The following is a 21,661-nucleotide window of genomic DNA, read 5'->3' on the forward strand; positions in this document are numbered from 1 at the left end:
TAGTTGCTAAAGGAAAGCGCAATGGCAAATGTGATCACATTTCTGTAGAGGTGTGGGCAGAATGTTTTAATCTTTTGCCGTTACTTTTTTTAAACAATTAATGCATTACGTCTACAGTGAGAAAAGGCCACGCATTCTGCAAGATTGATTTTCTATTGAACAATTGCTGCCTACAGTCCACACGTCTATGCAAAATATTAATTGTTGTGAAATATTTTGTTTATCAATACATGATTGTTAGTCTATCTCCATGGTATAGGCGTTGAGATTAAACAGGCTATTATGTTGCTCTCCTTTCGCACAACTATAGCCTAACCATACTGTCATAGGCTACCGGTCTATTTACTTTCTAGCATGGTTGGCCATGGAATGAGGGATGGATAAATGGTAGCATAATATTTTATGTAGCGGCATGTCAGAAAAGGAGAGATATGCCCTGCAATAAGATTATGATGTAGGCTTATATAATAAAGTAAAACATATATTGGGTGACAGGCTGCTATGCAATCTTTTTACCAATGACAAATGCATCTGTTTTATAATTAGGCCTATAGGTTTTAATGATATTAGCCTACCATTATAATTCCTGTGCATCAAACGCCTAAATTTCCCCCAAAATAACAATATTTGCTTGCAATACAGTTGACTAGAAGTTGTGGGTACGCATGGTCTGAGATTTGCGTGGGAATAGTTCAAAATGTATAAATACCAACCATTGCGGGAAAACTGCCACATGCAAGGCTTGTGTGCACGCACCCTTGAAACTGCCTCACACAGCGGTCTAAGGCACTGCATCTCAGTGCTAGAGGTGTCACTACAGACCCTGGTTCAATCCTGGGCTGTATCACAACTGGCTGTGATCGGGAGTCCCATTGGGCAGTAACTGACTTGCCTAGTTGTAATAAAGGTTAATTTAAAAAAAGTGGCCTCTGGTGGGTGTGGGGGTTAATATGGCCAAAATATCACAGTATTAAAACAAAAAGTGGACGGTATTTTATGTTTTTGAATAATAAAAGCTCAAACTGTTATTTATGAGTAGTGTATGACTCTAGGGTGGAAAGACATACATTCTAAGTGATTTCAATGGGTCTTTCTCCATTCGGATTGTTTTATACTGTTTAATTCAACTTCAACCCCCCCCCCCCCCCCCCCCCCCCACAAAAAAAAATGTGCATTTTAATACATTTGTTGCACTCATTTGAGATCATTTCCACGTAAGACTGCACGATATGGGCAAACAATCTGTGCCTTATTTTTAACCAAATGTTGCAATTTGACTTGCGATTTAGAGAAACACTTGGGTGAACTGTTGGAATTATGGAAATAGAATGATTATTCTAATTCTATAGTTAATAGTATAGAATAATAGAATAGAATAATAGTTGGCACTTTGAATACAGTGTTTGACATGACAATGAATAAATGCCAGGGACGAGTTATTGCGACAGGGTAGGAACTAGGAACAAAAGTGTTGATAAGTGTTTCTAGGGGACTGTTCAATCTGTGGCTACATTGAATGTTTTCTCTTAACTTCTTCATGTAGCTAACATTCTTGCTTCTTCTTTGATTTAGAAGATACTGTTGCACAAACATGCCGTTTTAGGTCTACACTATCACTGGTATTATCAGGCTGTATAGCTAATTCCGTTTGCTCTGATTCAGTACATTTATTAGCTAGCTAGCAATTAGCATTAGTAGCTAACAGGATTTAGGCCCAACTTGCTAAAACAAGTCGAACTAGAGGTTTACAGATGTAACAAACAGAAACTAATTATAGAATGCTTGTAGATTTATATTAAGAAGCTAAATGAAAACAGCATTGTTGTCATCACCATTGTTGTATGTGCTGCATTGACCATGCAGAAGGTAAAGTAAAACCCCAAACCAGTCCGTGTGTCAATACCGGTATATTGTTAAATATGGTATACTGCCCAGCCTTACCCTGGTGTGGCTCAGATAGGGGCCCATGTTCTCAGCTCTGTCCTTTGGAGCAGGTTGACAGCCAATGGTCCATTCAACCACAAGACAACGGCAGTTTCACAGGGCCCCTTACAGACATGACCCAGGGTCAGAGATGCCAGCCCAATACAAGAGATGTGAGGACGGCTCCATTTTTACCCTTCTGTAAGTCAGTCTTTTCCCCATGGCTGTACCCTAGCACAGAGGGGACGGCGTGGCTGTGTGACGTCATTCAGATCCTGGTTAACAGTCTCTCAGAATGTGGGTCCACAGTAGTCCTCTGCTACTAGCATTCCTTACATACAGGAAGATGGTTGGCTGGAGGGTAAACAGAGGCCTCTGACTCCTCCTCACCCCTCTCATCACTGTTAACGTCATTCACTTCCTTCAGCGTTTGTCCAGACGTTTATCCATTTCCTTTCGAACCCGGGCCTGCAGTGCCACCCTCATGGCTGAGTCCAGAACATTCTTCTCTGCTACACGCTCCACAACCCTCTCTGGCTTGTCCTCCTAAGAGACAGGAAACAGGTCACGAGGGCACAGGATGCGCATCATCATAAAAATATAGACACTAGACAGACAGACCTTGTGTACAATGAAGGAGGTGACACAGCCAGAGTCAGCCTGGTAGTCCAGCCAGAAGAGTTCAGTTCCATGGGTCTCTGGCTCTGTACTCGACCCACTCTCATTCCACTCTTCAGTCTCTGCACCCACTCCTGGCTCAGATCCATCTGGAGACACATACATACACATCACCACTAAACTGTGTCTTCCAAGTTGACAGAAGTTCATACTAGCAGCAGTGGTTTCTTACTTCCACGTCGAGGATGGTACACTTGGATATCTGGCCGGCGGGGGCGTCGGGGGGTAGTGGTGAGCCTGGCCCTCTGACGCTCATTGGCCTGCTTTACCTGCTTATCATAGTCATCTCTGCAAGACAAAGTGATAAGTCAGTGTCTGAATCTTTCAGTAAGAGAAACATTATTTATATAAATTAGAGAGTAACAAGGCAATTTAATTCAAACCATTGCAATGATTGTGAGTGTCCAACTTCTAACAATATCCATGATGGGTGTAGTTGTACACCGCAGAGAGCAATATCTGTTAATGGTATTTATACTCCGAAGAGGGGCAGTTCTCTGTTAGACGTTGTGCGCATGCCCAGTATAGGTTGGAGTGAGTAGGCGTACTAGCGATGAATTTCAACATTATCAAGAAAACCCTCGAAACTAAACAACTGCACGCTCTCATAATTGATTACATTGACAAAATAGATCGACAAAATATACACCCCGCACGGCATGTTAGCTCAGATTAGTGATTCACCTGGCAATCTGGTTCCTTCGAATGTGGTGTAAGAAACCATGGCTCATGTCCAAACGACCCGTACGTTTATATTTGAGCTCTTGTTCTTCATCATCCCGCAAAATCTCCATCGTGAGAGATGATGGACAATGTATTTAGTATTTAAGATGGAACATTAGTACTTCGTTATATGCACAACACCACAAGCTGCATCATAACGTTAATCAATCTTTCAAAGGGATTTACTACTAGTTATCACATCCACTAAGTTAAAATGGGCTATTGTAAAAACGAATCAAAACAAAAAATAACGTGCTTTTGATCATAATTTAATGTTATGGTTAGCCATTGGTTTATCATTGTGTTTAAGGTAAGGTTTCAAAATCATATTTTAAGAATATAAAAATTAGAAATAGGCGGGGTGTATGACTTTGTGACTGTGGTAACTAGTGACGACCATTCCAAAGTGGGCTGGGCTGCTGTCTAACTGGAATTGCACACGGAGTTACGAGCTTGTCCATCATTTATTTTTCGGATCAAGCTTCTACCCTTGCAAATACTTTTTTTCTCTCACATTTTTAATCCTAATGAAGTATATTATTTAAAGTTGTTTGAAAGCTGCGTTGTTCTTTGGAGGCCCAAATAAAAATGTCTAACACTATTCAATCTCCGCCGTTCTGTTTTTGCCAGAGTCAATTTGAAAATATGGGGTATGTCTAACACTTCAATCTCCGCCGTTCTGTTTTTGCCAGAGTCAACTTGAAAATATGGGGTTAAACTCTGGTTGGCCATTTTGATATTGAAACCGGGAGTTTTGGAGGTGTGCAGCTAGTAAAATCAACTCAACCCTGACTTTAGTTATTATTATCAGCTCTGTTTTTTCATACGCAACAAAGATTAACACGATGGTCTCTGTAAAACGGGAGAGAGAACTTGACTTTGAAGACGATGAAGGTAGTTAACGATTTCAAACCGTGTATAACCTAACTCAAGCTCGTAACAAGCTGGTGTTTATTTCCAAACGTATATTTTAATGTTTGCTTGCCCAGTTAGCTAGTTAACACAAATAACATTGTTGGTAGGTAGCTAGTTCTAGCTGACTAATGTATTGTTAACTAGCTAAGATCCCAGTATCAAGTGTCCGTCTAGATTTGCCAGAAGATACCGACCCTACCGTTACGCTTGTTTACACTGATCTGCACGGGAACGCAATACACTTCTTCTTTAATCAATCGAATGTACATCAGAAGATGTCAAAATGCTATACAGAAACCCGGCCTAAAACCACAAACAATTCCGATTATTTTTTTTTACCTTTATTTAGCAAGGCAAGTCAGTTAAGAACAAATTCTTATTTTCAATGACGGCCTAGGAACAGGGGCAGAACGACAGGGGATATGAACTTCCAGCCTTTCGGTTGGCTAGGCTACCACTAGGCTACCCTGCCGCCCCGGGTATACATTTTGAAGCATGGTGGCTAGGAAAAACTCCCTAGAAAGGCGTGAACCTAGGAAGAAACCTAGAGGTGGCCAATCCTCTTCTGGCTGGGCCGGGTGGAGATTATAAGAGTACATGGCCATTTAAAGCCAGATTGTTCTTCAAGATATTCAGATGTTCATAGGTGACCAGCAGGGTCAAATAATAATCAGTGGTTGAGGGAGGTGCAAAAGGTCAGTACCTCAGGAGTAAATGTCAGTTGGCTTTTCATAGCTGAGCAACCAGAGGTCAAGACAGCAGGTGTGGTAGAGAGAGAGAGAGAGTTGAAAACAGCAGGTCCAGAACAAGGTAGCACATCTGGTGAACAGGTCAGTTGAAACTGGAGCAGCAGCACGACCAGGTGGACTGGGGACAGCCAGGAGTCATCGGGCCAGGTAGTCCTGAGGCATGATCTTAGGGCTCAGGTCCTCCGGGAGGGAGAGAGAGAGCATACTTAAATTCACACAGGACACCAGATAAGACAGGAACTATTGCAGCATAGATACTGGAGACAGGGATGGGTTGGGGGACACTGTGGCCCCGTCTGACGATGCCCCCAGACAGGGCCAACCAGGCAGGATATTACGCCACCCACTTTGCAAAAGCACAGCCCCCAAACCACTAGAGGGTTATCAACTTACCACCAACCTACTACGCTGAGACAAGGCTGAGTAGAGCCCACGAAGATCTACTCCACCGCACTACCCCGAGGGGGCGCAAAACCAGACGGGAAGATCACGTCTGTGACTCAGCCCACTTTTATGGTATATTGCCGATCGCACAATTTAATGTGCATCCCGCCACCTACTGTGCAGGGTGAAAACAGGATTCCCAAAAAACGTAACAAAAAATAAACTAAACGAACCAACTTTTCTGTTAAAAAAATAAAACGGATCTGATCCCTACACAGGCTCAAGGGGAACCTGGGAGGGCTGGTCTTCCGGAGCCAGTACCCCTTGCAGTCTTCAGATGTAAAATCCCAGAAAGGTTTTGGCCTCAGCCACAATAATGTCCAGACTTCTTTGAGACTTGTGCCGTACAGTTTACAATTGTGGCAATGAACACCACAAAATCCACCTTTATCTTTTGACTGGCAGCAAACATTTACTACAGGCTGTGGTTCATCCACTACCATATCTTCACTAGCGTCGCTTGTTTTCTCAATTATTTTAATTGCCTCCGCTCTAACTTTTGCCACCTCAATCTCCTTCACCTTTACAGGGCACTCCAGGAACCCGGGATCATAATCCCCATCACAATTGCAACACCGTTGTCCTTCTACACACCGGTCTTCAGTATACTCTGTCAGGACTGACAGACTTTCATATTTTTCTCCATTCACCCAGCGTGTCAGCGCCGGGCACCAATCACACCAGGAATTAACTTCAGGTATTCAGGCTGAACATCGGTCGTCACCCCTGAGATGACTCCTTTGACTGGTGCTCTACTCCGAAGTTCAAAACTTCTGTTGTCCAGATTCTTTTGAGGCTCAGTGCAATCTTCCTCTGTTCTTCAGAAATACAATTCATCAACATAAGATCACTCCTGGTCACTCTGATAGACTCCACTTTTCCCAGAGCATATTTCACAATTTTCAACTCCTCAAACGGGTCTCCCACATATGTATCCTTACTCAACAAACGCTTCCCAACAAGAAGCGATTCATTATCATACATACACATATACTCCAATTTCCTTTTTGTTCCAGTTTTCACTACTACTGTTGGCCATTCATAACATTCGTCTTCACCAACTTTGCTCGACGCGCTGCTTGATTCGAACAAGGCATCCACTTCTGCCATCTTTCTTCCAACAGGAGTTGAAGTATCAACTGTGTTCCTGTCGTGACATTGCACATGTAAAAAAACTACATTAAGACACATTGGAGCCTGTGTGAGAAATGGGGTCAGAAAAAATGATGTATATAAACCCTGGATTGCTGACGCTATGTATTGGCTTTGAGAGGCTTTCGTCACCAGTCGGCCATATTGGAACTCCCCAGTAGGAGCAATCCCCCATAGGAATGAATGCAATTCTACATTACTTCAGTTAAATGTTTCAAGGACAAAATTACATGTATTTAAGTATTTGTTTTGTTGTAGTGGGGACAGTAACATAAATACTTTAAGGAAAATGTGTTTTATATAATTTTAGTTTTTATGTTAAGCTCACATCGCAGTGCTAGCTGTGCCACTAGAGAATCTGGGTTTGGGTCCAGGCTTTGTCGCAGCCGGCCGCGACCGGGAGACCCATGGGGCGGCGTACAAATGGCCCAGCATCGTCCGGGTTAGGGGAGGGTTTGGCCGACAGGGATTTCCTTGTCCCATCACGCACTAGCGACTCATGTGGCGGGCCGGGCGCAGTGCACGCTGATAAGGTCGCCAGGTGTATGGTGTTTCCTCCAACACATTGGTGCGGCTGGCTTCCAGGTTAAGTGGGCATTGTGTCAAGAAGCAGTGCGGCTTGGTTAGGTTGTGTTTCGGAGGACGCACGGCTCTTGACCTTCGCCTCTCCTGAGTCCGAATGGAGTTGCGTTGAGGAGACAAGACTGTCACTACCAACTGCATACCACTAAAAGGGGAGGGGGGGATAAATAAAAAATACAGCGACCCCCCCCCCCCCCCCCCCCCCCCCCCCCCCCCCCCAGTGTGTTCGGTGGGGTGCATACGTATGTGTAGGTGGCTTGACAGAAATGGTAGCAGAAGGTGAATGTTGAATTTCGAGTGCATACATATCCAGATGATGCTACATACTATTTTGCGCAATTACGCTGTCAGTGTGTTCGAAGCGTTAATGTAACCATGACTGTGTTCCGAACTCAGCGCAGTCCAAGCGTAATGGTATAGTAAATATCTTCTGGCAACTTCTAGCTAAGTTAGTGTTAGCCAGAGGCCTTTTGTAAACACAAATCTCTGGTGTAACGTAGCTAATCTTAGATACCCACGATTGTTGTCATTGCTAGGCATCACATTAGCGAGTTACACTGAATTGTTTGTTGACGTGTTGTTTGTCTTATAGCTACAGTGCCTGTGAAAGTAGGCCGTTCATCTGAGGATCGCAGAAGTCGCCACTGTCCCTACCTCGACACAATCAATAGGTAACGTTAAACGTCCACTGGTTTTAACACTGAATGTGTAATATTTGTCATTCACCTCTAACACCTTTGTCTTCAGGAGTGTGCTGGACTTTGATTTTGAGAAGCTGTGCTCCATCTCGCTCTCCCACATCAACGTCTATGCTTGTCTCATCTGTGGGAAATACTTCCAAGGTAAATCATCCAATACTTCAGATTAACGTCGTTATCTCCCTCCCTACCTGAAACATTTTCAGAAATGATTTGACCTCAACCTAAACTGTTGTGTGTGTGTGTGTGTCTCTTCCAGGCAGAGGTCTGAAGTCCCATGCCTATACTCACAGTGTGCAATTCACCCACCATGTGTTCCTCAATCTGCACACACTTAAGTTCTACTGTCTGCCAGATAACTACGAGATCATTGACTCATCGTTGGAAGACATCACGGTGGGTCCACAGACATGGGTTTGCACACATTAACCCTGTAATAAGACCATTTCAGAGGTGTCAGATGCATTGATTCAAACATGCACTGATTAAATGGTGCTAAACCAATAGTTCTGAAATAAAGTTGAACAGTTTATGTTCAGCCATGGTTTGTGCAATAATGGAGGTGGTCATATATTTTTGTTCTTTGTGTTTAGTATGTACTGAAGCCCACATTCACCAGACAGCACATCTCTGGATTGGACAAGCAGGGCAAGCTGTATCGAGCCTATGATGGCACCACCTATCTGCCTGGTATCGTAGGGCTCAACAACATCAAGGCTAATGACTACGCTAATGTGGTGCTGCAGGTAAGACTGTTATCCACCACAGAGTATCCACTGGTGAATCAGACCTCTCACCATTCACATGCTGCTTAACCTTTTCCTGTGTGATGATCATCCATGTGACCCAGTCGGTAGAGCATGGCGCTCGCAACACCAGGGTTGTGTGTTTGATTTCCACAGGGGAACGGTACGAAAATGTATGCACTCACTACTGTAAGTCGCTCTGGATAAGAGAGTCTGCTAAATTGTAAAATGATTATGGTGAACTATCTTTAACCCTTCAGGCCCTGTCCAATGTGCCCCCACTGCGGAACTACTTTCTGGAAGAGGAGAATTACTGCCGCATCCGTAGGCCACCTGGTGACATCATGTTCCTGCTGGTGCAGCGATTCGGTGAGCTGATGCGCAAGCTGTGGAACCCTCGGAACTTCAAGGCCCACGTGTCACCCCACGAGATGTTGCAGGCTGTAGTGCTGTGTAGCAAGAAGAACTTCCAGATCACCAAGCAAGGCAGGATTTTATTATATCACATTCAGTTAGGCTGAGAGCCTTGTTTCTCAAGAACAAAATGTTTTTAGTACAGTAAAATGTATGTGTTGCAAATCTGCTGATTGGTCTCTGTCCTGCAGGGGATGCTGTGGACTTTCTGTCCTGGTTCATGAACGCTCTGCATGGTGCATTGGGAGGAACCAAGAAGAAACCTTGTGAGTGGGACGTGGAGGGGACTGATGACTGGGGTCGAGGGAGTGATGTTGAGGAAGGATATGACTTAATCCTTTTTCATTGTCCTTATAAGTCAGTGTTGTCTGCCTTACTGTACAACCTGTGATATTAACAAAGATATCTCCCTCTTCTTTTCCATCTCTCGCCTATCGCCAATATAGCAAGCCTCACCAAAGTGTTCCAAGGTTCCATGCGTATATTCTCCAAGAAGCTTCCTCATCCAGATTTGGCGAGTGGCTTATTGTCAGACCTTTGTAAAAGGAAGACTGCATCATTGTATCAAAGTTTACATTTTTACTTGTGAATTCTTGACTTCAATATGATTACAGATTTTAAAAGCTAAATTGTTAATGTTACATGCCTTTCTCTCTCCAGCCACCAGAAGAGAAGGTGGCTCTGCTGTTGAAGGAGGAGTACCAGGAGGAGATGTCGGAGTCCACCTTCCTCTTCCTGACCCTTGACCTTCCCACAGCCCCACTGTACAAGGATGAGAAGGAGCAGCTCATCATCCCACAGGTCCCCCTCTTCAACATCCTGGCCAAGTTTAACGGCAACACAGAGAAGGTACTGCCCTCAAACTCCTACTTACATTAGCTCAAAGGATTAGCACTCCTATCTTCAAGCCAACCATCTCTCCAAGTTAAATTAAAAGTAGCCTCAGAAGCCTAGGCTTCTCACGTTTTGTTTGAAAGCCTCAAACAAAACGTGAGGGGTGGGCTAGATGGAAACTAGTGATGCGTTGCCACTTATTAAGCCAAACAAATATTTTGCATGGGTTGCTCTACCAACCAATGTTGTTTCTGAAAATGTTTCTGACTTGCATTAAGCTAGCTAGCATAGGATACAAAACTAATGCTGCATAGGTTATTAAAACAAAAGTGAGTGTTAACAGCCAGCGCTCCCATCCTAAGCAAAATCGTTCAAATGTCGAGTCAACGAGACAAGATTTGGAAGGATGGCCTGTGAGACTTCAGCTTCTGTTTGACATAATCTTAAGTGCTTTATCACCTCTTGATTTTCCTCACCTCTTCGCCCCTTCCTCTGGTCCCTTCACACTCCTGTTTTCTTTTAGGAGTATAAAACCTACAAAGAGAATTTCCTCAAAAGGTTCCAGTTGCTCAAGCTGCCTCCCTATCTCATCTTCTGCATCAAGAGGTTCACCAAGAACAACTTCTTTGTGGAGAAGAACCCCACCATCGTCAACTTTCCCATCACGTAAGAGACTGTTGCATACTTTCCCCATGTACTCAATGGTAATTTAGCATCATGCTCAGCCTGATGAGTTCATGTCTGTGTTTTTGACTCCTTGCATTTGCTCCTTGACCAGGAACGTAGACCTTCGTGAGTACCTGACAGAAGAGGCACAGGTCACAGAGAAGAACACCACCTATGACCTGGTGGCCAACGTGGTGCATGATGGGAAGCCCACTGAGGGGGCATACAGAATGCATGTCCTGCATCATGTAAGTGACTGCTGCGTTTTCAGGACTTTCTCCTTGTGTACTCTAGAGGTGCACATTTGCAGAGCTTTAGATGTGCAGTGTTTTATGACATTGTGAAATAAATACTCATCCTGTTCAGTTATTGGTGCTAATGTGTGCCTTTTTTTTGGTCACTGAAGGGCACTGGGAAGTGGTACGAGCTCCAGGACTTGCAGGTGACAGATATCCTGCCCCAGATGATCACACTGTCGGAGGCCTACATTCAGGTAAGCTCTATTGTGTCACATTGACCACTGATTATACCATATGCTGTTCTCTAATTTACAGGTTTATGTCTAGATAAGTTACTGACTCCCTGTAACTGTCAGTTGTGTTGTGTGGTTCTCTTCGTTCCAGATTTGGAAAAGAAGAGAGAACGAAGATGACACAACTAACCACACAGGGGCGTGAATAAGGCATTGAAAGATTGATTGTACAGGAGAGAGATGTCACATGCCGGCCAGTGGTCAGACGAGCCCCAAAAAGCCACTAGAGTGGAACTGGACACTGTTCAAGATGACCTCAGGGTAAGCCCCCACCACATGAGGACCAGGTCTTTTTATTGGTGGATTTTGGATAGAGAAAACAATGTCTACTATTCAACTTTTAACTGTAAATGGTGGAATAAACCAGCTTTGAAATGTCTGTTTCCAGTCATTAATATTATTTGATGTTTTACCTTTTTGGATGAAATGTATTGATTTGGGTTGGGTCTTTTTAGTTTATTTGTGAAACATGGCAATAAAAACAAGAAATAAAATGTTGACATTACCAAATAGTGAGGGTTGCAAAAGGATGTTCCTATTGTAAGCATTATAGGATAAATACTCATGTACATTTAGTTGGATCACAAAAATGAAATCTAACAATTGTACATTAAATGAATACATTTAATTAATGTTCACATTACTGATTGAAAGGGTTTCTCAACAGGAGGTACATGTTCACTAATTTCTTCAAGACACTTTGCCACTTACATTTACTATGTTCTTCCTGATTATGACTGATTGTATATGAAGATACTATTACCTACAACTGAAAAGTCACATTTCAAATGTAAATTGTTATACTTGTGGATATGTGCTTAAATAGGTCCAATATTATTTAAAGTCAATTATTTACATTGCTTGACTAAATTACTTACTGTACTCCTAACAGCCCACCCAGTGCAAATCAAACCTGACATCAAATCATCTCAGTGTTACAACAGTCTACCAGAAGTGAAAATCAAGGAATTAAATATCCAGAAATTTTACTCATTGCTCAGTGCAATATCAGATGACCTGTAAAATGAAGTTGACAAAATATTTAATTTAAAACTGTGGCAAAGAAAAGTCAAAGGCAATAGTGCAATCAGTAACAAGTGCAATACTAAAACATATATTTGGCAGTTAAATCATCAGCTTCATCCATGGAGGGAGAACTCTGGGAGTGGTTCTCAGCTCTAGTTCCACATCACCTTCTGGCAGAAGTCTACCATCTGGAGTTGTATCAAAATGAAAATAAAACCAGATCAGAAATAAGGCAGCAAAGCATTGGTGTGGGTCGGGTTGTTTTTCAGACAACACACCACGGGCAGACATGTCCTATATTTTAATTTACTTATAGCTTAGGTTGTTGTATTAGATAAGACCATGGCCCAGTTTCCCAAAAACATCTTAAGGCTAAGTTCGTTAGAACCTTTGTATGAGCATAGTTAAATCGCCAAGCTGTTTCCCAAAACCATTGTTAACGTTGCAATTAATCAAATTTAAGGAAGTCGTAGCCTGCCTCAGACCACTCGTAGAACAGCTACAGACATGCTCAAATTTGTTGGCATCCCTCCACAAAAGACAAATGCACAATTTTCTCTGTAATAACTTGAAACTGACCAAAGTAATTGGCATCCACCATTGTTTGTTCCATATTTAATATAAATCACTTTGCTTATGATTTTTTTATTCCACTTATTGTAAATAAAACAAATGGCATAGAGAAATTATGGGACCCATAACTTCATTTTGTTGCACAACCTTGAGGCAATCACTGCAATGAGAGGACTGCACCTGTTAACAGGTAGTTTGGCCCACTCTTCCTGAACAAACTGCTCCAGCTGTTTCAGGTTTGATAGGTGCCTTCTCCAGACTGCAAGTTTCAGCTCTTTCCATAGACGTTCGATAGGATTCAGATCAGCACTCATAAAAGGCCACTTCAGAATAGTCCAATCTTTTGTTGTTACCCATTCTTGGGTGCTTTTAGCTGTGTGTTTAGGGTCATTTCCTGTTGGAGCACCCATGACCTGCGACTGAGACAGAGCTTTCTGACACTGGGCAGTACGTTTAGCTCCAGAATGCCTTGATAGTCTTGATTTCATTGTGCCCTGCACAGATTCAAGGCACCCTGTGCCAGGCGCAGCAAAGCAGCCCCAAAACATAACCAAGCCTTTTTTATTTCACCAGGTAGGCCAGTTGAGAACAAGTTATCATTTACAACTGCGACCTGGCCAAGATAAAGCAACAACACAAGAGTTACACATGGGATAAACAAGCATACAGCCAATAACAATAGAAAAATCTATATACAGTGTGTGCAAATGTAGTAAGATTAGGGAGGTATAAAGCAATAAATAGCCCATTGTGGCAAAATAATTACAAATTAGCATTAACACTGGAGTGATAGATGTGCAGATGATGATTTGCAAATAGAGATACTGGGGTGCAAAATAGCAAAAATAAATTATTTGGGGAATGAGGTAGTTGGGTGAACCTCCATGTTTCATTGTCAGTATGGTGTTCTTTTCTTTGAAAGCTTCATTTTTTCATCTGTGAACAAAGAGCTGATGTGACTTGCCAAAAGCCTTCAGTTTTGACTCATCTGTGCAAAGGGCATTCTCCCAGAAGGATTGTGGCTTGCCAATATGCATTTTTACAAATTCCAGTCTGGCTTTATGTTTTTCTTTCAAAAGTGGAGTCCTCCTGGGGTTTTCTTCCATGGAGCCCACTTTCGCTCAAAAAGCAACGGATGGTGTGATCAGAAACTGACGTACCTTCACCTTGGAGTTCAGCTTCTATCTCTTTGGCAGTTATCCTTGGTTCTTTTTCTACCATTCGCACTCTCCTTCTGTTCAATCTGGAGTCCATTTTCCTCTTGCGGACACGCCCAGGGAGGTTGGCTACAGTTCCATGGACCTTAAACACCTTAATAATATTTGCAACTGTTGTCACAGGAACATCAAGCTGCTTGGAGATGGTCTTGTAGCCTTTACCTTTACCTTGCTTGTCTATTATTTCCTTTCTGATCTCCTTTGCTTTCTCTGGTCCATGTTCAGTGTGGTGCACACAATGATACCAAACAGCACAGTGACTACTTTTATCCATTTAAATAGGCCGAATGACTGATTACAAGATTGGAGACGTATAATACTAATTAAAGAAACAAATTTGTTTGAAATATCCCTAAATCCAATTATTTATATTTTCTATGGTGTACCAACAAATGTGTCCAGGCTATTTTTGAATATCTTTGTAGAATAAGCAATAATTCATCTCTTTTCACAGCTTCTTTGCTTTATTCTATGACATACCAAAGGCATGCAAGTATTCCATGATAAAATAGCTTTAATTTAATCACTTTTCAGGAGGAATTAAGCATTATTTCAATGAGCTGTAAGGGTACCAGCTGTTGTTGTTAGTTTGTCGTTAGATGCTTTTATACACAGAAGATCTTCGCTAAACATGGAATCACATGGTTTATCCGTCTCTGACCGCACAATAAAAAAAACTAAGTTGAATAAAGTTGACTACAAATACAAAGTTGCCAATGTCTTTGCAGTTGATGCAAACAAGCAACGTACAGTATAACATATTGAAATAGCCTCCATTTCATGTTCAATCAGTTGAGTTATTTTGCTACTTGTAGGCTACTGTCTAAGTCATCTCAATATTTCATGATGTGTAGCCTAGCAAGCCTAATTTGCCAAATCGGTTATTTAGTGCATTTTGATTGGGTAAGCATTATAATTAGCCACCTCAATATTCACAGCCGTAGGTGGTAATATCTCTCTAGGAGCTGATCCGTCAGTATTGTGAAATAATTTGAATGTTAAAGATTTGAAAAGAGAAACCTGATCCGAGAGAAGCACTCCCAGTATTGACACATGCTCCAACGACGCACTTAGCGTCCGCTCTCTCTGCATGGTTTTGGGAAACGCATGTTACATCTACGATCGTTGTAGGAAAAATGCATCGTTAAAAACACTCGTTCTATCGCAATCAGGAAACCGGGCCCATGGCAGATCTAGTTTACTTACACCACACCCCTGAGCAGTTTTCAAGTCCCTGCAGATGTAACTGGGTCCCCAGGTACACTGGTTCTTCCCCAGAAGATGCTGCTCTTTCACAGCAACACACATATCAGCTCTCTGGAGGACAAAGAGATATTCACTGAGTGTATAAAACATTAATACTGAGTTGCACACCCTTTTGCCCTCAGAACAGTCTCAATATGCTGAGGGCATGCTCTACAAGGTGTCAAAAGCGCTCCACAGGGATGCTGGCCCAGTTTGACTCCAACTCCACAGTCATGTCAAGTTGTTTGGATGGTGTACCATTCTTTTCTTATTTGTTTTACATTTTACCCCCAATTTATTGGTATCCAATTGTTAGTAGTTACTATCTTGTCTCAAAGGCATGTGTCCTCCGAAACACAACCCAACCGCACTGCTTCTTAACAGCGCGCATCCAACCCGGAAGCCAGCCGCACCAATGTGTCGGAGGAAACACCGTGCACCTGGCGACCTGGTTAGCGTGCACTGCGCCCGGCTCGCCACAGGAGTCACTAGTGTGCGATGAGACAAGGATATCCCCACCGGCCAAACGCTCCCTAACTCGGACGACACTAGGCCAATTGTGCGTCGCCCCATGGATCTCCCGGTTGCGGCCGGCTGTGACAGAGCCTGGTCTCTGCCCTAGACCACTGCGCCACCGGGGAGGCCTGGGTGGTGGAACATTCTTGACACATGGGAAACTGTTGTGTGAAAAACACATAACCCTGTTCAAAGGCACTTAAATATTTTTCACCTTTTGAATGGCACACAATCCATGTATCAAGGCTTAAAAATCCCTCTTTAACCTGTCTCCTCCCCTTCATCTAGACTGATTGAAGTAGACTTAAAGTGATATCAATAAAGGATCATCCCATTCACCTGGTTCAGTCTGTCATGGAATGAGCAGGTGTTCCTAATGTTTTGTACACTCAGGACAAAGTTTTGTATAGTCAGGTGATATACGTTTTTACATTTTATTTAACTATGAAAGTCAGTTAAGATCAAATTCCTATTTACAATGACGGCCTACACCGGCCAAACCCGTACGACGCTGGGCCAATTGTGCGCCGCCATATGGGACTCCCAATCACGGCCGGTTGTGATACAGCCTGGAATCGAACCAGGGTGTCTGTAGTGAAGCATCAAGCACTGAGATGCAGTGCCTTAGACCGCTGCACCACTCTGGAGCCCATACTAACTAAGACAAGACTCAGTCATCTTACACACAATCAAACCACTTGTCAATGGGACAGTGGTCATGGTTAGTAATTAGAAGAAGTGGTCTGGGGATTATAGACACTGTAGAGTCAGAGGAGGACCCTCTCCTACGGCTGGATGGGAATGGTTTAATTACCTCACATGTATCCGGAGCATCCATTTGGCTTCCCAGAACCTTCTGTAGTCTGGGACCGTAGAGTTTGGTGAACATTTCACACTGGATAGAACACAAAGACAGGCACAATGAAACTGACGTCAATGCTTTAAACACAACTGAAAGCTTTTTGTTATTGTTGTATCTTACGGCGACTACAGCACAGAGCACTATATTTAGGCCTATTCTCCTTCTACGCCAGATGAAACTGGCGTAAGCTCTGTGGGGCTTCTAAATAAACACGTAGGGGCTAAGGGGTGGATGTAGGGCATAGGGGCTGGGCAGACCTTGGGGATGGCATTGGGGTGCTGCAGGCAGACAGACTGGAGGAAAGAGGAGGTCTGAGGTTCAGTGGCGTTGAGACCCAGGTGGAGCCGGCTCAGAACCGCCAGCGTACGGCAGGAATCACAGTCAGAGGGGAGGGGCATCTCTGGAGAGGGGGGGTCAGGGTTACAGAGGGCTACAATGTGGAAGAGCAGTGCCAAGGGAGACAGAGATAATCTACAGATCAAGGAGAGCATGAACGATGAGGGTAGAAGAGGAGAGAGTAGAAAGGAAATGTGTAGCCCACATAGTCATATCAGTATGAGACCACACACATTTGACCTTATGATTGAAACGAGAGCTCTGGTCTGACCAAATCACCCCACTCACCCATGCTGGGGGTCTCCTGGAACAGACACAGGTGCAGCAGGGCACAGATGGAGTGAGGGGCGGCTGACGACAGCAGGAAGTCAACAATCTCCTTTCCATACTTGTTGATGAAGTCGTCACACTGGTCTTTGTAGCTTGCAGGCAGGAGGCCACACACCTCACCCATTAGCTTCACTATGGCATCCTGTAAGGGTCAAGGGTGTCCAACAAAATGTGTCTGCGTGTTAGTGAGTGTGGACACTTGTGAGAAATATATAGACTTATTGAGAGAGTTACCTCAGTCTTCTCTGTAGGCAACATGCTCTCCAGTTTCTTCATAAGATAAACACAGAAGGTACACTGTGGGCTGATCTGCACCTGGAGAGGAGATCAGCTGGTGAGAGAGCATTCAGTGCAGACAGAAAAATGACAAACCATGCAGAACTAGAAAAACACATTGACAAACAAACAAAGAAGGGTAGGGAAGAGACTTCCGTTCCTAGACTGTACAAAAGTTCAGCGCTCACACTCACCTCTGGGCTGGTGCCTGAGTCAAGTACAGCATTCGAAAGATCGATGTCATTGAAAGTGGGAGGAAGCGGTTCAGGCGCTTTTCTCTCTGAGCGGACAGCACACAGGCCCAGGACCATACACGTCTCACCTGGCTTCTACAGATATGAAGGAGAAAGACAATTGATAAGTCCTTATGTTATAGAATAACAACATTATTGCCCATGATACAATGTAGGAACATTTTTGGATGGTAACGTTGTAAACCAGACTTTCCTTTCTCTGCATATTTGCAGTTCTCAGGCACTCACCAGTATGCCAGTGAGGTACTGGAGGGCTTGGGGCAGGTACATATGCACCTGGGACATACAGTGGCTTTGAGCCTCAACTATGGGGAGGCGCAGACACAGGGCATCCAGGGTGTTGTGGATCAGCTCCTAAACAATTAACATAGGTACATATACAGTTACAGTACACTATTGGTGGCTCACTTTGTTATGGGGTGAGATGCACAATGACATGTCAATTTGACATCCTTCTAGTAGACTTTGTTTCAAGCGCAGAGTTCAACTGTTGACTGTCTATATTTGCATAATAAACGGGAACTGAAAGATGGGGGGGAGATGGGAACAGTAAACGGGAACTGAAAGATGGGGGGGGGGGGGACAGAAGGCTTTTTTCATATTTACTTGAAGTACCACTTTCTGGTCAGGGTGTTATCTGCAACTCTGGCTACAACTATAAAATGAGAGAAGACATACTTCAGCAGAATGGGTACTCACCTGGGTGTCAGTGTTGGAGATCATGTCTGTGAATAGCTCAATGATCTGGCTGCAGTCTGAGCAGATGTCAGTTGTCTGGTAGATGGGGAAGGTCAGAGGTCAGCGAGTAACTATCAATTAACATTTTCAGTCATAACCCCCTACATCTCTAACCTAACAACCACATGCTCTACAGTTCAGGTATGGAATCTCTGATGAAAAAATGTGCACCGCAACAACTGTCTTTCTGAAGTTGAAAAATAACTTGTTTCTAGTGTGTGAAAGTACAGGCTTGGTGAAACAGGCTTGGTGTTACTAGAAATATGTGGCCAAGATATGGAGTTTTCTATAGATGTGATGAATGCTTTATGAACCAAGTACTGGGCTATATTCCCTAGAATAGAGAATACAAGTTGTATACAAGTTGTACAATTGTTAACTGTTAACAGGGGACTACTTGAGTTAACCGGTGTAGTTTCCATCAAACCTGGTCCTGGAAGAGACATGTTAGATCTGTTGGTTTCACACATACAGCCATTTATATCTTACTGAGGACAGCTGTGTGATGCCCAACTTGGGCCTGGTAGGCTCACCGATGACCATGGTCTCACCTGTGAAGATCCCACAGAATAAACCACAGTTTAGTTTGTTAGTATAAATAAAAGTTGTTAACTAGGTCAGATGAAGACTTTAGTACGAGACATCATTTCTATTCAGATATTGGAACAAGGCACTAGCCTGGGTGCCAGTCTTGTTTGTGCCCTCTTGCCAACAGCTATGTTTCCATGAACTTGTTCAGAGATTTTTTCTTTCTTTCGCCAATTAGAAGGTTTGCATAGAAAATAAATGCGACAATTGCCTGCTTGGGTGCGTTCCATTTACATATCGTATTTTTATTTTTTTAAACAGATGGACGTAATGACGTCACACATATAAAAATAATAAAATCTGCAGAAACCTAGTGTCGAATAAAAATGTTGTGGTTGAAATGTTTCCATTACATATTTAAGCAAATTGCGCATTAATAAATTGTCAACAGCCTGTATGCCCTCCCACCTATCTCCATGTCTCGGGTAGCTTGCAAAAGCAAGCATGGATAGAATGCAATTGACTAAGATTTGCCATATTGTAATAATTGTGCCAACGTATCGCCACGGTCCGTGCAATGGTGAAACTTGCACTCCTGTAGATCTAAAATAATTGAATGGTGAAACTTGCACTCCTGTAGATCTAAAATAATTGAATGGTGAAACTTGCACTCCTGTAGATCTAAAATAATTGAATGGTGAAACTTGCACTCCTGTAGATCTAAAATAATTGAATGGTGAAACATGCACTCCTGTAGATCTAAAATAATTGAATGGTGAAACATGCACTCCTGTAGATCTAAAATAATTGAATGGTGAAACATGCACTCCTGTAGATCTAAAATAATTGAATGGTGAAACTTGCCAATCAGAAAAGCAAAGCGATTCAGGTATTCTTAAAAGTCAGGACAATTATTGTCATGCAAATAAACATTAAATTTATATGAAAAAATATGATTTTGCAAGCAGTAGACATTAAGAATTAAGTGTGGAGTGGAGCTTTATATACTGAACAAAAATATAAACACAACATACAACCATTTCAAAGAGTAAGTAAATCAGTCAATTTAAATAAATTCATTAGGCCCTAATCTATCGATTTCACATGACTGGGCAGGGGTGCAGCTATGGGTGGACCTTGGAGGGCATAGTACCACCCACTTGGCAGCCAGGCCCAGCCAATCAGAATGAGTTTTTCCCAACAAAAGGGCTTTATTACAGACGTAAATACACCCCCCCCCCCCCCCCAGCAGCATTCCAATTGCACCCCTCCCTCAAAACTTGAAACATCTGTGGCATTGTGTTGTGTGACAAAACTGCACATTGTCCTTTTATTGTTCCCAGCACAAGGTGTACCTGTGTTTTGTGTGTATTTTTTTAAATCAATGATCAGGCTGTTTAATCAGCTTCTTGATATGCCTCACCTGTCAGGTGGATGGATTATCTTGGCAAAGGATAAATGCTCACTAACAGGGATGTAAACAATTATGTGCACAACATTTTAGAGGAATAAGCTTTTTGTGATTTTTTATTTCAGCTCAAGAAATGTATTCCATTCTGTTAAGAACCAGACCGCATCATGTCCCAAATTTAAAACGGCCTAACGTATTTCTGCAATAGTTGCAGAGAATATGGTATTCTATATTTGCACAGTAAACGGGAACTGAAAGATGGGGGAGGAAAGGTGTGACACCAGAATACCCTTTTCATATTTATCTATATCTCGGTCTACAAAAATGCGAGTTGCATAAACAGACTGGTATACTAATCTGGCAAGAACCAGACCGTGTCATGTCCCAAATATTGAACAGGCCTAATGTAATCTACGTTTCGCAAAGAAAAACCCACTAGGCATAGACGTCTATTAACGTTGGTTCAACGTAATTTTGTTGAGTTGATTGCACCAGTATGTGCCTAGTGGGAATGAAGCTAAATATCTTCCATGATCTGGCATTACTAATTAATGAAAAAAGCACGACTGCTTCATAGCGCAGTTTTAACTGATGAATTTGTGCAGAATCCCAGGTCTAATTTTGTAATTGTTCATATATAGTGACAGCGACTCGTTAGACAAGGGTTTGCCAAAAAGACTGTAAACATAGAATAATATATAAGCTAGTCAAGTAGCTACTTACCAATACAAAAAGATGCCATGAAGATCAAGACAATCAATTGTAAAAACGCCATTGTAAGGGAGGACAGAGAATGATTTTACAGTCGGTCCTATATAAAAGTGACCGTAGTATGATCTTTCCGATGGCTATGAATACGGAAGCACAGATTAGAGACGGAATAATGCGTTTAGGCCATAGAGTTAGATAGAGGACTCTTAGTGCCCCAAAGCCTATGTTAGCATAGGCAGCGCCATTGAGGACTTTCATAATTTTGAAATTGTCAACTGGGTGGGACTTCCTATTACAGCGTTTCCCAAACTTGGTGCACGTTTTGCTTTTTGCTCTGACACTACACAGCCGATTCAAATGATCAAAGATGTATGATTAGCTGACTATTTGAATCAGCTGTGTAGTGCAAAACCGAGTTTGGGAAAACCTGCCCTATGGGTTAAGGAAGGATCACATAATTCCATCCATAGCCAATTAATTATACTTGTGAGTTAACATTCCATAACTTCAGGTGGCAGTAAATCGCCAATCTTGGCATTATACCTGTTCCAACAACTAATTCCAGGTGGCAGTATTCACCGG

General features: G+C 42.7%; 3 protein-coding genes across 3 annotated transcripts; 1 reads left to right on the plus strand and 2 right to left on the minus strand.

Annotated features, from left to right (window-relative positions):
- Positions 1–1,292: 1,292 nt before the first annotated feature.
- On the minus strand, positions 1,293–3,536 carry LOC110525709 (UPF0561 protein C2orf68 homolog). Its single transcript, XM_021606082.2, has 4 exons — positions 3,286–3,536; positions 2,774–2,889; positions 2,545–2,690; positions 1,293–2,469 (listed from the first exon to the last, which is right to left on the minus strand). The coding sequence occupies exons 1-4, from the start codon at positions 3,393–3,395 to the stop codon at positions 2,347–2,349; spliced, it is 495 nt and encodes a 164-aa protein (XP_021461757.2). The 5' UTR covers positions 3,396–3,536; the 3' UTR covers positions 1,293–2,346.
- A 472-nt stretch (positions 3,537–4,008) lies between these two features.
- Positions 4,009–11,435, plus strand: LOC110525710 (U4/U6.U5 tri-snRNP-associated protein 2). Its single transcript, XM_021606084.2, has 13 exons — positions 4,009–4,218; positions 7,759–7,837; positions 7,914–8,008; positions 8,124–8,260; positions 8,458–8,610; positions 8,871–9,096; positions 9,216–9,290; positions 9,471–9,538; positions 9,685–9,873; positions 10,382–10,524; positions 10,637–10,772; positions 10,931–11,017; positions 11,148–11,435. Exons 1-13 carry the CDS (start codon positions 4,170–4,172, stop codon positions 11,199–11,201), a joined length of 1,491 nt encoding a protein of 496 aa, XP_021461759.1. The 5' UTR covers positions 4,009–4,169; the 3' UTR covers positions 11,202–11,435.
- sftpbb (surfactant protein Bb) lies at positions 11,315–21,311 on the minus strand. Its single transcript, XM_036979817.1, has 11 exons — positions 21,092–21,311; positions 18,919–18,980; positions 18,391–18,465; positions 17,920–18,045; positions 17,632–17,766; positions 17,396–17,476; positions 17,120–17,303; positions 16,753–16,895; positions 16,448–16,528; positions 15,079–15,189; positions 11,315–12,270 (listed from the first exon to the last, which is right to left on the minus strand). The coding sequence occupies exons 1-11, from the start codon at positions 21,141–21,143 to the stop codon at positions 12,235–12,237; spliced, it is 1,086 nt and encodes a 361-aa protein (XP_036835712.1). The 5' UTR covers positions 21,144–21,311; the 3' UTR covers positions 11,315–12,234.
- Positions 21,312–21,661: the final 350 nt, after the last annotated feature.

This window comes from Oncorhynchus mykiss, chromosome 6, assembly GCF_013265735.2.
Source record: "Oncorhynchus mykiss isolate Arlee chromosome 6, USDA_OmykA_1.1, whole genome shotgun sequence".
NCBI classification, from domain to species: Eukaryota; Metazoa; Chordata; class Actinopteri; order Salmoniformes; family Salmonidae; genus Oncorhynchus; species Oncorhynchus mykiss.

Coding starts and splice junctions, on each gene's coding strand:
- sftpbb (XM_036979817.1), bottom strand. CDS start 21,143: ATGGCGTTTTTACAATTGATTGTCTTGATCTTCATGGCATCTTTTTGT. Junction 17,767..17,919: donor AGTACCTCACTGGCATACTG/GTGAGTGCCTGA, acceptor TCATATCTGTAG/AAGCCAGGTGAGACGTGTAT. Junction 12,271..15,078: donor AAACTGCTCAGGGGTGTGGT/GTAAGTAAACTA, acceptor ATACAACTCCAG/ATGGTAGACTTCTGCCAGAA.
- LOC110525710 (XM_021606084.2), top strand. CDS start 4,170: ATGGTCTCTGTAAAACGGGAGAGAGAACTTGACTTTGAAGACGATGAA. Junction 8,261..8,457: donor CATCGTTGGAAGACATCACG/GTGGGTCCACAG, acceptor CTTTGTGTTTAG/TATGTACTGAAGCCCACATT. Junction 9,291..9,470: donor AGGAACCAAGAAGAAACCTT/GTGAGTGGGACG, acceptor TCGCCAATATAG/CAAGCCTCACCAAAGTGTTC.
- LOC110525709 (XM_021606082.2), bottom strand. CDS start 3,395: ATGGAGATTTTGCGGGATGATGAAGAACAAGAGCTCAAATATAAACGT. Junction 2,691..2,773: donor GTACCATCCTCGACGTGGAA/GTAAGAAACCAC, acceptor ATGTGTCTCCAG/ATGGATCTGAGCCAGGAGTG. Junction 2,470..2,544: donor CCTCCTTCATTGTACACAAG/GTCTGTCTGTCT, acceptor CCTGTCTCTTAG/GAGGACAAGCCAGAGAGGGT.